Source organism: Heteronotia binoei, chromosome 8 (assembly GCF_032191835.1).
Source record: "Heteronotia binoei isolate CCM8104 ecotype False Entrance Well chromosome 8, APGP_CSIRO_Hbin_v1, whole genome shotgun sequence".
In the NCBI taxonomy this organism is placed as follows: Eukaryota; Metazoa; Chordata; class Lepidosauria; order Squamata; family Gekkonidae; genus Heteronotia; species Heteronotia binoei.
The window spans coordinates 38,844,612-38,858,861 of record NC_083230.1 but is presented as its reverse complement, the minus strand read 5'-3'; the positions used below and the strand labels follow the sequence as shown (position 1 = coordinate 38,858,861).

Sequence of the window (14,250 nt, the reverse complement as noted above, 5' to 3'; positions counted from 1 at the left end):
CCTTCTGTTAGTGGAAACACTCCATCAAATCAGATCACTACTTGCACAATTGTAAAATTTTTGTTTCAAAGTTGTTTCTTTTTTATGGGGATATAAAAATGTAATGACCATTTGTATTTACTGTTTTATTTGTAATGGTGTATTTGTAGCTCAATTCTCAGGAGCAGCATTTCAGGCTGCAGTGAGAGAGGGAAGAGAGAAAATTGCAGTCTGCAGATAGAAAGCCTTCCATCCATGGAAAAGCTCCATTGGATCCAAGGCTAGGTAGGCTAGGTGTTCCTGAAAATGGCATACATACTTATTGGTATAAATTTTGAAGTATTAAAAATAGTTACTATATGAGCATATACAAACCTGATATAAAGCAAAAAATGTCTGATTTTTTTTTTAAAGAACATCTATTTTATCCATTCTGTAAAATAAAGAGTCTTGTTTATTACAATTATCTCTAGCCATCACTATTCTTCAGACCCAAGGAAGAAATGTCCAAACACTACTTACTTTTGTGCTTGTTTCAACTGTAGTTGAGTCCCAGTCAATGAGTTCCTGCATATTTTAAAAACAAATATATAAGGGGCAGAGGAAATCTCTGAAGTAAAGACGTGGAAGATCAGATCAAACACATTAAGAAGCAGATTTCACTTTACTCAATGCAAATAACTCATTTTATTTTCACTATATATAAAGGTATTTTATTTCTTGAAAAGTTTTCCTATTGACTTCATCAAACAATGAAACTAATCAGACATCCCCTTTTGATCCTAAAAAGATGTTCCCAGCTGTATTAAAAACAATTTTAAAAGCAAGCAGTTACACTCTGACCAGGCAAGCCCAATCTCAGGCAAGCCCAATCTCGTCAAATCTCGCAAGCTACGTATGGCTGACCCTGACAAGTATTTGAAGGGAGACCTCCAGAGAATACCAGGAGTCGGGGGCAAAGGCAGGCTATGAAGCCACTTCTCTGAATGTCCTCCACGCCCCAGTAGAAGTTGCCATGACTTCCAGGCATACACACACACAAAAAGCAACCCCGCAATCAAGCAGTTACAAAAACAATATCCATCTGAAAATTAATATTCAGAGTGGCCTGCCCCACACAAAATTTTAAAACAGCAGTAAAAGCCACAACCACAGAGAACCCCATCATAACTTTTCGACCAAGGTGGGAGCAGAAAGAGATTAGAAGACAATATTGTGAACCAAAGCTGGGGACAACAGTACAGTTTCTGCCTGCCCCAAGTGCTGTCTCTGGTGCTGCTGAATCTGTTAGAGGTACACAGAGCAGGAACTCTGCAGCTGATTTTGAGAGACAGAAAGCCTCACATGGAGGCAGCAGTCACTTAAATATCAGGCTCCCAGGCTGCTAACAACTAGCATTTTGATCTTTACCTGAAAACAAACTGGTAGCCAGCGTGTTTCAAAACTGGTGAAGCAAGCTGCCAAGTAATTCTCATATTGTTAACATAAGTTATATTTTCAAGCATTTTTATTTAAATGCAAATAATTTTGACAATTAACTTTTCATATGTTTAGCAATAATGTCCTTATTAAAATGTTCAGTGTTTTCAGTGTTACAAATCAAGATGGATAACTGTCTGTCTGTAGCAGTAGAAAAGAGCAAGAGACGTCTAGCACAAGAGTGTCAAACATGTGGCCTGCGGGCCAAACCAGCCCCTGGAGGGCTTCAATCAGGCCCGCAGGGTTGTCTTCTCCCCCTTCCCATCCTCACTCTGTGAAGCTCCAAAGGCTGCAACAATGTTCCCAGCTCCTTCTGCCTTCTCTTTGCAGAGGCTAAAGCTGTAAGCAAAGCTGCAAAGAAAATGTGGAATGGATTTCTCACTCTGGCTTCTGGACAGAGCAGAGGTGAACAGGAAATCCACTCCACATTTTCTATGTAACTTTGTCCATGTGTTTCTTAAATTTTAAAAGTTTTATTAGTTTCAGGAATTAGGAATAGGGAGTAGGAAGGGATACGAAATAAAGATTACAAATCAGTCTTAATCTGCATAAAAATACTTTCAAAGAATACAAGTCTACATCTTCAATACTTTCTTAAAATACATAAATTGTCACATATTGTTGTCTCTAAACTATGCATCATCAACATTTTGATATTTTATATTATAAATCTTTTTGTTAAAATATCTATTAAAATTGACATTTCCAATAAAGGCAATCTTGTAATACAAAATACAGGAAAAAGGAGATACAAGTTCACACCAGAGAATCTTAAGAGTCTTGAGTGAAAGAATCTCGTGCAAAATCTGGGTATCTGGAAGTTGACTGGAGATGCAAATAGATCCAGGATTGGCTGACCGAAATGACTGACTATCTGAGAGAACAGAGACGTTTTCAGCTTCCATTCCCCTGGCTGAATAATTGTCCGACTGAGCCAATTTGCTTGCACATTGCTCGTGCCCTTGATGTTCTTTGCTCTGATAGATAGTAAGTGATGTTCCGCCCAATTGAACAGCGTCCTTGCTTCTTTGGCAAGAGCAGAAGACCGGAAGCCCCACTGATGATTCAGGTAAGTTTTGGCTACTACATTGTCCATTCTCACTAGAACATGTTGATCTCTCACCTGAGTACTGAAATGACTTAAAGTTAGATGGATAGCTCTCAGCTCCAGTACGTTGATAGGAAGCAGTGCTTCTAATTGTGACCATTGGCCCTGAGTCGGTACATTGTCCAGGGTGGCCCCCCAACCTGACAGGCTGGTGTCTGTAAACAACTGCATCTCCTTGGGAAGAAAATAAATCTTTCCCTTGCACAGAATGACCTCCTTGGTCCACCATTTTAGGCTTTCTTTGACTGTTAGAAGAACCTTGATTGAAGTATTCCTCTTCTGCGTTATTTGTACTTGGAAGGGGTGAAGCAAGGTTTGCAAAGGCCTGATGTGCAGTCTGTCCCATTGAATAGCTTTGATGTTTGAAATGAGTACCCCCAACAGTTTGGCCCAAGTCAATAAGGGAGTGACTCTGCTCTGGATGACTAACATTTGGTCTTCTGGATCTTTTCTTCGATGAGGAAGAGGGAGTTTTTCTTGGTGTCTATTATCATGCCCAGATGTTCTAGCCTCTGTGTTGGGACTACCGAACTCTTGGCCAGATTGATGAGGAAGTCGTGCTTCTGGAGACAGAGGATGGTCGACTGAACATCCAAACAGGCTTTCTCTCTGGATGGGGACCGTATCAACAGATCGTCTAAGAACAGATGAATGTCGACTCCTTGTTGTCTGAGTTGAGCCACCACACTCACCAGGATCTTCGTAAAAACACGTGGGGCTGTAGCCAGACCAAAGGGAAGAGCTCTGAATTGATAACAGGCATGACCCACACAGAAACTAAGGAAGCGCCGGGGAGAAGGCAAGATTGGAATGTGTAGGTACACTTCTGTGAGGTCCAGACAAGTTAGAAAGTCCTCCAGTTGTAAGGCTTCCGTGATTGTTTTGAGATTCTCCATGCGAAAGTGACGAAGTTGTATGAACTTATTCAAAAATTTTAGGTCAAGGATCGCCCTCCAATCGCCATTCTTTTGGGAACAGTAAAGAATATTGAATACACTCCCTGACCTCTATGTCTTGAATTTCCAGAACGTTGTTCAGAGCTTTGTTTGTGATAGATCTTTTGGAGACGTCTCGACGAAGAGGTGATGGCACAAAGCGTTCTCGTGGGGGTCTTTTGAATTCTACTGCATAACTGTGTGATATGATTTCTAAAGCCCAGTAGTCTGTCCTGGAATCTGTCCATGCTTGTTGAAAGTGTAGTAGCCGACCCACCACCGGGATTTGGATTCTCAATCCTGCTTGTCTGAGCGATCAGAGTTCTGTCTGGAGAATCTGGAGTTGGGAAAACCTTTCCGAAAAGACTGACAAGGTTGGTTCCAGGAAGATTTCCTGTTGTCCTTTCTGGGTCTTGCCAGTGTATGGGAGGACCGAAAGGGTTGAGAAGCAAAACCTCTCTTGTCAGAGAAGCATAGATTTTTTGGCATGGCCTTCTTTTTGTCTTTTTTTTCAACTAGGATCTTCTCTAATGCATTGCCGAAAAGCTTTTCACTTTGGAAGGGATAGGAGACCACTATATGTTTAGAGTGATTGTCCGCTTGCCACACTCTGAGCCAAACCCCTCTTCTGGCCACGGCTCCTGAAGAAAGACCTCCGGAACAGAATGTGAGAGCATTAAGAGAAGCATCAGCAGAGAAATCTGCAGCTTTGAGTAATCTGTTGGTACCATCGAGTAACCTTTTATCATTTTCAGGTATTAGTTGAGTTAACCTCCTAGTCCAAGCTATAGCAGCTCTGGATACAATGGAAGATGCAGCACAAGCTTTGATTGCCATGGGAACAGCTTCATAAGATCTCAAGTGCCAGATCTATTTTTCTGTCCCAGTTATCCCTGAGAGAACCATGGCCATCTACTTAAACAAGCCCCGAAGAAGAGTGCTGCTACAGGTGCGTCCACCACCAGGTCTTGTAGCATTTCATTTGCAAAAGCAGGCAGATCATACAGTTTTTTAATGAAACTGGGGAATTTTCTATTTGAGGTTTCGCACACTCAGTCTTGAGTTGCCTTTCAAAGAATTGTGGGAAAGGAAAAACCTTTGCTGACGTATGTGAGCTAGGAAAGTACTTCCTATCTCCAGTGGCTTTAGAAGCCGAAGAAGCCGAAGCATCCTCCTCAAAGGAGGAATCCTGAAGAGCTAGGGCCGCCATGACTCTAGATAACAAGAATTGATAGTCATCTGGCTTAAAGAAATAGACTGACTGTTCAGGGACACTAATGTCCTCCACTTCTTCATCAGGGATAAAGTCCTCCCCATCCCTAGTCTGTGACTCAGAATCAAATTTGTCCTCTAGATTTTTATAATCCTGGCCCTGCTTCCTGGCTGCCTTAGTAAGCCAGTTGCCCTCTGCAGGATTGTGTTGCTTGGGATGTCAGCCACCGATAGCAAGGAGCCTGGACACTTTTGACTGTGCTGAAGCACATCACCTATACAAGCAGCATTGCCGGGAGCCGAAACAAGCCAAGAGGACATGCCGGCACCGGATTCCTCCCCCATAGCTCCATCGGAAGCATCAGGGACTGGTGCGTCTTCCAAAAAAATTGTCTCGGAAGCCTTCCATTTGCGCCTATGCAACTACGCGGTAAAAAAGGTGAGCCGCGCTAACTCTGATCCCTCACCGATTGAAAGGGGGGGGGAGAGGGGAAAGAAGTTTGAGGTGATAGTCTACTAAGAACTAAAGGCACTATAGAAATTTAAATGAAGTAGAAAGAAAGTGAGTAAGGCTGGAAGAGGAAGGAATAGAAGAGAAATACACTTTAGGAGGAAAAAGGGTTTAGAACTAAACCAGATAGCTCCTCTCCCTTTTGAGGCAGGAAAGAAACTGAGGAGATGGGCGTTCCCACCAGAGAAAGAGGAAGAAGAAATTTTAGTCCTGCCTCCCAGGGTAAATGGTGGGAAACACTCAAGATGTCCTCCGACTCAAAGGGAGAACTAGTGCCTAGTAAGTATTCTAACTTGGGAACCCACAGCCAAAGGGGGATATGACACTGGAGAGCCATTGCTAACCTAAGTAAACCTGGGGGGGGGGGGGAAGGAAGTGAAGCTTGCAATGCCTTGCCATTTCAATTTTTCCTAGGCTGAGAGCATTTTATTTTTTTAAAGTTTCTGCTGTGATCTGTGCTTTTTCTTGATGTTTTATTTTTAAAATTGCATTGCAAAATCCCACTACCCCCTTTCCATTTTAAACAAAATATTGCAAGAGTTTTAAGCATGTTTGTATTGTAAGTTAAAAATTGATATATTTATTTGTGTTGGCCTGTGTCCTCTATATAGTCTATATCTCTGCTATCTGGCATTACATTTAAGGACATGCATGGTTTGGCCCCACAAAGTCCCATTTATGTCAGATCCGGCCCTCCTAACAAATGAGTTTGACACCCCTGCGAGTAGCACCTTCAAGATTTAACAAAGTTTGTGGCAGGGTATGAGCTTTCATGAGTCATTATGCATACTGCTCAGAAGTGAGCAGTGACTCACAAAGGTTCATGCCCTGCCACAAATTGTTGTTAATCTTTAAGGTGCTACTGGACTCTTGTTCTTTTCAGTGCAACAAAATTTAGTTTAAACAGTGGTGGGCCTATTGTGAATCTATAAGAGTTTCTGCTGAATAGTATACTTTTTCCCGACAGAATTTGTTTTCTGTCTTCAACTTTTTTCCTCCCTTTCAGACCGCAGAATTACAGATACATGCAATAGGCAGAATAGGGAGTGGCAGTTTGCAATTCTTTCTCAAGTACCAGGCATGCTCGCAATTTTTGTATAGAAAACAAAGATATTTATACTTTCATATTAATTTCATAAATATGGCAAATAATACAATTTTATATGCTAAGTTACAAATGATGCATTTATGTTGCTCACCCAGTAAAAGAAGTTTAGGTTTGATAGGTAAGTACTGCACATATTTCAATTTTTCTGTTTTTCCCTGGGGGCAAAAAGGGAAGGGGAGCATTTTTTCCCTGTGATTTCAAAATTCCCAGAAATTTTTCAACTCTATACTTAACAAAAAGTGCCATGCTGGCCTATCAACCAAAGATAATCAAAGGCACTAAGCACCATAGAGAGCCTGCCCATCTGTGAGCAAAGATCTAATCTCAATCCCGGATAAGTAAGTGCCATGCTGGTGTATCAAAGACAACCAAAGCACAAGTTACAAACTTGCGCTTTAAAGAAGTGCCATTCTAGCAAGAACAATTTGAATCTAAAATGCCCAACTAGCTCCATTAAAAACATCTGTTTTATGCGGAGTAAGCTTCAGTTTACTTCCCTCATCCACACTAAACTATTGCCATCTCCAGAGCATCATTAAGAGTTAGGGATGGTCGCAAAGCTCCCCACAACCCTAAATTTGTGACAAAAATTGCCAGGTCATGATTTGCAAATCAAGGTTCATGCTCATTCCTATGCATGACCCTCCATGTGGTTCTTCAGAGGTTCGTGGAGCTCGTGGTGGAAAGTGGGGGGGGGGGGGGGAGGTGGAGTGAGAGGGATTGTTGAAATGTCTGGCATCCATTTCTGCCTAACAGTGTGGCTGGTGTGCACATTAGCTGTTAGTCTGAAGCACATTTCAGCCATTTCAATCCCTTTTGCTTCCCCGCCCCCGCTTCCAAGGAATCACTGAAACGGCTTGCAGGCTCTGTTGGGCAGTCCAATTTGAACCAGGCTGCCCAGCAGAGCCCTAGTCCACCCTGTGGAGAGAGTTCTCCCTGCAGACTCAGCTCCATTGCAGGCTGGTTGGACAGTCTGATGTTCTGGGGACAGTTCTCCTGACAGGACTGGCTCTTTTGCAGGCTCTGTTGGGCAGTCTGGTTTCAACCAGGCTGCCCAGCAGGGACCAGCCCAGCCTATGGAGAGAGTTCTCACCACAGGATCAGTTCCTTTGCAGGTTCTGTTGAATCAGGCTGCCAGCAGAGCCCCAGCCAAGGCTGTGGTAGCATGCCTTGCAAAAACCATTTAAATGGACCTTCCCTTCCCTTTCAATGGCTTTTGCAAGGTGCCACGCAAGTGAAGTCCAAGCGGCGAGCTCACCTGTAAGTGAGTGAACTTGCCACTCAGACTTCACTCGTGTGCAGCGCGCCTTGCAAAAGCCATTTAAAGATAATGGCTTTTGCAAGGAGCGCCGCTCGCGAGAGAAATCCAAGCGGTAAGTTCATTGGGTCACAAGCCCCATAAAATGAATCGGCTCAGTAACCAAAGAGGCTAATGAAGGTTCATGCAGCTCTACAAACCAAAATGAATCTCTATTTTCCTGATTTGTGTCCAATCCCTATTAACTACGTCCAGAGCCTCTAGACCCAGCCAAAAAGGAGATACAGAATTGTGTGCTCATGGTGCTTTAAATCTTTGGATGATCTCTTCCAAAAATTTCATACAAATATTAAACAGGATTGAGAGGTAATGAGATGAAACTCTCAAATACTTTGTCTCAGAGCAGCTCTCATCTCTGCCTTTTTATACAACTGGTCAGTTAGACAGGAACTGCAGTGCCCCCAGTACTCATTTTGGGCAACAGTTCACAGAGGAGGCTATACCTGAGATTAACGATACATGACGCTACCTGCCAGACCACTGGCTTATCAATATGAGTACTGTCTACTCTGATTGTCAGGGTTTTAGGTACAAGTTCTTCACATTACACACTACCGTAGCCTTTTAACTGAAAATGCTGAAGACTGAACCCAGCGCTTTATGGATGCAAAGCAGAAACCCTATTGTTAAACCCTGAGTCCTCCCTAGAGAATCAGACAGAATTGCACATCCCAGTCTTTCCACAGTGAAGATCTTCAGCCGGGACAAGCATATCAATCTCAAAATCAGATCACAATATGATTCGAAATCGATTTAGATGTGCTCTATAAATAGTACATTACTTTCAACAAGATTACATTCAAATAAACCTCAGGATACAAAGCTGCATACACAATCCACTGAAAACTGTGCATCAATTGAAACCTTACTTGATATATGTTTGATTGCATATATATCCTGCTCCTTAGACCAGTGAGTAATACATGAAAGATGCTGCCATGTGCATCTTTTAATCTTTTACATAGATTGCAACACCAGGTGTCCATGAGAACAGCCGTTGCAGCATCTCTCCTTGAACTCTTCTCAGTGGAAGGCTAGCCAGTGTTTACTGCAGCTACATTCATGTTTCCATTGAGAGCAGAGGTTGCAGCGCAGACTATACACCCCCAAAGATAACTTTAAGCAGGTGTGAGAGAGTTTGCTTCCTTCCAGTCTCAAAGCATGCAGCCATCTATGACAGCACTGGGATTGAAGGCCAGTGGGGGAGCTTGTTTTGCCCTTCACCCTCCAAAGCTATTGCCTGAGTCAGGGATAGACTGGGGCAAGGTGAATAGGCTCCAACTTCCCACAAGAGGGGGGTCAATTAAAATGGTTCATCCACGAAGGCTAATGAATCCTACTGGTTTCTATAACACTCTAGGGGATGTTAGAATTCCAAACAAGTGTTCTGTTGAGGCTGCAGTGAAAGCATGGAATGTGACGCTTCTTGAAGCTATCAACAAAGCTGGCTCTTGCCAACTTCTCCCACCCTTGGAACAAAAAAACCAGCCTCCTGGTTTACCACAGAGCTAAGTGATCAGAAAAGGGATCGGAGACAGCTAGAAAAGCAAGACAGAGAGATCTAAGAGATCATGTTACAGAGCTCATTGTAAGACCTATGAAGTGCCAGTGATGGAAACAAATAAAGGTTCGACAGTTATAGAAATCAGCTAATTCATTACCATCCCAGTTGTTCAAGATATGCTGATGCCTAAACCTGAGCCTTTATTGTCCAGGCACAACCAATCAGCTGTGATACCTATGCAAAGTTTTTTCCTGATAAAATTTTTAAGAATATGCTCTGATCTGGACATTAGCTTTAACACAGATACACCAGAAGAAATACCAGAAGAAAAGCCTAAAACATGGTCTAGTCAAACTGAGGCTCAGAAGCCACATGTGGCTCTCGAACTCCCCACCACCACACTGGCCAGCTTGGAGAAGACATTTCTCTATAAATCACTTCTCCAAAGCCAAGCTAGTCCATGGCTTGGAGAAGGCATTTAAAGTTAAATTTGCTTTTTTCTACCTCTTCCTCCCTCCCACCATCTATTCTCCTCCCTTCCTTGCAGCTCTCAGACATCTGACATTCACATTTTGAGGCTCTCAAACATCCTGGCCTAGTCTATTTAGGGACCATTTTAACCCAGTTTCTGTGATAAATGTTGACAACAACCTGGGATCTGTGAAAGCCACTTGGACCCTTGCCAATCTTGGCTGCTAAAATCATGTAAGGACCACAAACTCTTAGCATCTTTTATAAATCAGTCACTAACTCAGCGCACCTTCCCCAAGCCACACAAAAAAACAGTTATCCATCTGCTACTTAAAAAAACTAACATTTCTACAGAAAAATGATGTAGCCAATTATCCCCCAGGGGTGTCAAAAATGCAGCCCGAGGGCCAAATCAGGTCCCCGGAGGGCTCCAATCAGGCCCCCGAGCAACTCACTGTCATCTGCTTCCTTCTCCCTCTCTCTTGCTTCCTTCTGCACCACAGCTTGCTTTGCCAGGCTTGCTCAATCACACGGGAGCTACAGAGTAAAGCCTCTATTTTCTCCATTGGCTGAAGCTCCTCCCTTTGGGAGGAAGGGGGGGAGGCAGAGCTTGCTTTGCCAGGCTCTGTCAATCGCACAGCAGAGCTATTGAGCCAAGCCTCTCTTCCTTCTATTTGGCTGAAGCGCCTCCCGTTTGTGGTCCCCTAGGGAAGGAAGGAAAGAGCCAGAGCTTCCTTTGCCCAGTTCCCTGGATCTCATGGGAGAAATATAAAGAAAGCACCTTCAAGACCAACGAGTGCTAATGTTTTAAGGGTTTTTAAAAAATCTTTAATTGTGTTTGTCCATGTCTTTTATAAAGTTTATATCTCTGCTACCGAATCTTAAATATGTTCACACATGGCCCAGCCCAACAAAGTCTCTTTATGTCAGATCAGTCCCTCATAACAAATGAGTTCAATACCCCTGCTCCAAGCTATCTTTTCTGGGCAAAATGGTTGAGAGAGCAGTAGCAGACCAACCCCATGTCTTCTTGGATAACTTATCTGTTTGAGAACCTTTTCAGCCTAGCTTTTGGCCAGACTAAGGGACAGAGACTGCTCCGCTAGCTTTAGTTGATGACCTTCATCTGAGTGTAGACAAAGGCCATGCCTCTCTTTTGTTCTTACTAGATTTATCTGCAGCCTTTGTTGAGATGCTTGGAGGCAGAAGTAGGTATCAGGATTCAGGACATGTGTTAAACTGGTTCAAATCATTCCTCACAGATCGGACTCAAAGGGCTGCTGCTGGAAACTAGTTGTCATCAGTGTGGAATTTATCTTGTGGTGTTCCACAGGGCACAGTTCTATCATCCCCCATGTTTTTCAATTTCTATGTAATGTTCTTACATTAAATCACTTGCAGTTTTGGGAGTTGGTCAACATCAATGTACTGATGATACCCAGCTCTGCATATCCCTATCCACATCTCCTCTGGTAGACATTCTAAAGTGGCTGCCTGGCTGCTATGTTTAACTGGTTAAGAGTGAACAAACTGAAACTAAACCCTGAAAAGACAAAGCTAATGCTGGCCAGAAAGACTTAAAAAAAAATGATAAATTTATTGAAAGACGGGGTTTGTGAAGGACATTATCCCCCCCTCACACACACTCCTTTTGATGGAATTCAACTGGCGCTTGCTGACTGAATTAAAAGCTTGAGATTATACTGAACCCAACTTTATTACTGGAGAAGCAAGTTAATAACATTAAAAACTACTACAAAAAATTATTCTGCAAAAACTGATTTCTACCAACTCAGCCTAGCTGTAAGATGGCTCCTTACCTTGATATAACTGATCTGGTCACCTAGATTCATGCCACATTAACATCAAGACTAGACTACTGTAATGCACTATACATAGGACTCCCCTCAAAATCAACTCAGAAGTGCCAGCAGGTGCAGAATACCACAGCTTGGCTACTATTGGGAGCCAGATGGAGCAAGCATGAATATCACTCCCATTCTGCAGACACTCCACTAGTTACCAGTTTGTTTACCAGGATATTCACTATTACATACAAAGCCCTTCATGGCTTTCATCCCTCTTATCTGCAGGACCACCTCTCCCCCATGATCTGGCATGACAGCTTGCTCACATCAACAGGAGCTTCTGCAGATGCCAACTTGTAAATGATGGTCTGTGGGTGCCAACATTACTGTTTTACTGCTCCTGTTCAAATCTGTTGTAATCTGCCCTGAGTCTGTCACCCACATAGGGCAGAATAGAAAACAACAAAATAAACAAATGAGTGAGTGAAATCAACAACTGCTCATACACATTTTCTCTGTTGTGTTTTTCACTTTATGAAATGGCCTGCTCAAGGGAATCAGAAAATCGTTCCTGGCTTTCCACAAACTATGCAAAAAAGAACTGTTCAATTAGGCTTTTTGCACAGGTAATATGGTTGCACTGCATAAAATGGTTTATAGACTTACTTGGACAAATGATCAGAGACTGTGGTTTATAGTGCTGTGTATAATTTACTCTAAGTAGAATTCTATTATGTAAATTTCGCACAACTTAATAGTGTCATGCTAATACTTATGCTATGTTTCAGTTCTTTCTGGTTAGTTCTAGACTTCAACAATCATAATGCATTGCTTATTGAATATTCCATTTCATTGGCGCACTATGTGTAAGCCGCCTTGTGTCCCTGTAAGAAAGACAGACTACAAGTAACATAAATAAAATGAAAGGTCTCATGCTCTACGGACTGAGCTAGTCAGGCTAAGATGAAAGGTGAAGCCAGCTTTTCTTCTCATCCTTGGAAATTGAGAGGGGTAATTCCTCTTGCAGTTACATGCATATTAGCCTCACACTTTTGGAAGATTCCCATCTCCCTTTAAAACTACATGCTGTGGGCTTAAGCATCTTCGTTTACACTACCTTCACACTGTTTCAGCACATTGTTCCTGAACAGAAGGACACTATACCATACTTCAGGCAGTGGACCCAGCAATTAAGTAGAGGCTGTACTTCCAAAGAAGTTGTATCCCCACTCAGAAAATCTTTCAACTGGATCAGGAATGCCACTTCTTGAAGTTTAAATATCAGTGGGGATCAAACTGGATTTGCAGAATGTACCCATATTTCCCCTCATTACTAGATCCCAAGCAACCAGGCTGAAGGGATGGTTACTAAAATTTAGAACAGCATATAAACCACAAACCGAGCGGCTGACCCCAGTTGCTATTTCTGTTGCTAATTTAAAAAAATCAGAGCCTTTTGTTATTTTTCAAAAAAGTCATGATCTCTCAGCATTCCTTGGCGGTCACTTCCTGTCTTCTGCTACCAGATGAAGTAAAACTGCCCTGCCTTACAAGCAAAGAAAGTTTATATGAGATTTGTTGAGCATTAATTAAGCCTCACTTGATCAAAACAGTGCAGCATGCAGATATTTAGTCCACATGCCCCAATAGGTTTCAATAGGCAAAGAGGTATGAAAATAGTGAAGACGGAACACAAATTAAGGAGAAGAAAATCCCCCTCTCTGCCCTACTTCTCAATTTTACACTGTTAAAAAAAAAAAATCTCATTTTTATCCTGCTTTTGCTCCAATAAAGGCAAAGCACCAAAAGTTGTCTCTCCCTTTCATATTCAGACAACTGCTTGTGAAGTAGGTTAGATCAAGAAAGAGTGACAGATTTCATGTCAAAGTGGGGAATCTGAACTCAAATGTTCTGAGTCCTACTCCAACACTTTTAGCCGTAACACTGATTTTAAAACATAAATTTAAAAAATATTACGTTGAACTTAAAGCAAAACAAAAAAAAAACAAGACAAGGGACACGGAATAGCAGCAACAATAGCCCAAAATGAAAAAAAAAAAATTACAGGTATTTAGTCCACCAAATGCAGCTTGGGACAGCACCGTGCCCAATATTTACCCGATTCGTATCTAGTTTTTTGACCGGGGTCTTCAAAAGGGACATCCATAAAATAAGCGGTGGGGCTGAAGATCTGAATAGGCAGCTTCCTAAGCCACGTATAGTTCTTGAAGCTGCCTGCGCGTTAAGGACCCGTTCCCACTTGCGGAAGTTCAGCCGCGCTGTTCGTGGGGCTTCCCCTGTTCTCACGCAGTAAGCCCAGAAAAGGAAACATCAAGCTTGACCCGGGGCGTCTGAAGGGCGCCTCCCCCCTCCCTTCAAACAGCCGCTCGCCCGGCCCACCGCCTCAGCCGGCCGACCTGCCCACGGGCAGCACACGCGCCCCCTAAACTGCAGGGCGTCGGGGGGGGGGACGTTGAGGAGGCTAACGGGACAGGAAGAATGGCCGTTCTCGCGCGTACCGGAGGGGGAGGGACCGTGGCCCACAGAACGAGACGCCCCCTGCCACGCATCGCCCGGGACAATAACCAACGCACTCACCCGCCCTGAGTCAAAGCCACAGCCGCCCGGCCTCCTGCTCCAGCACTTTCGTCGCTTACTCAAACGTCACCGGAAACGCGCCGCTGATGCCTAAAGAAAAAGGACTAAAAGTCTCATACATGGTCGCAGTATGTCGCGACACTTCCGGTCCAAAATTGAACTTGAATTTCCCACGCACTAAGCATCCGACGCGACATTCTGCGCCAAGGAGAACCGCGG

At 43.1% G+C, this 14,250-nt stretch overlaps 1 protein-coding gene across 2 annotated transcripts in view; it reads right to left on the bottom strand.

Moving 5' to 3' along the window:
* The window catches only part of PPHLN1 (periphilin 1), a 68,979-nt gene extending 54,749 nt beyond the window's left edge, over positions 1 to 14,230 (bottom strand). For both annotated transcript variants that reach the window (XM_060244934.1, XM_060244933.1), the window contains exons 1-2: positions 14,032 to 14,230; positions 502 to 546 (exon numbers count right to left, since the gene is read on the bottom strand). In XM_060244934.1, the coding sequence (XP_060100917.1) occupies position 502 (1 nt within the window). In that variant the 5' untranslated portion in view covers positions 503 to 546; positions 14,032 to 14,230. The remainder of the gene's footprint in view (positions 1 to 501; positions 547 to 14,031) is intronic.
* Positions 14,231 to 14,250: the final 20 nt, after the last annotated feature.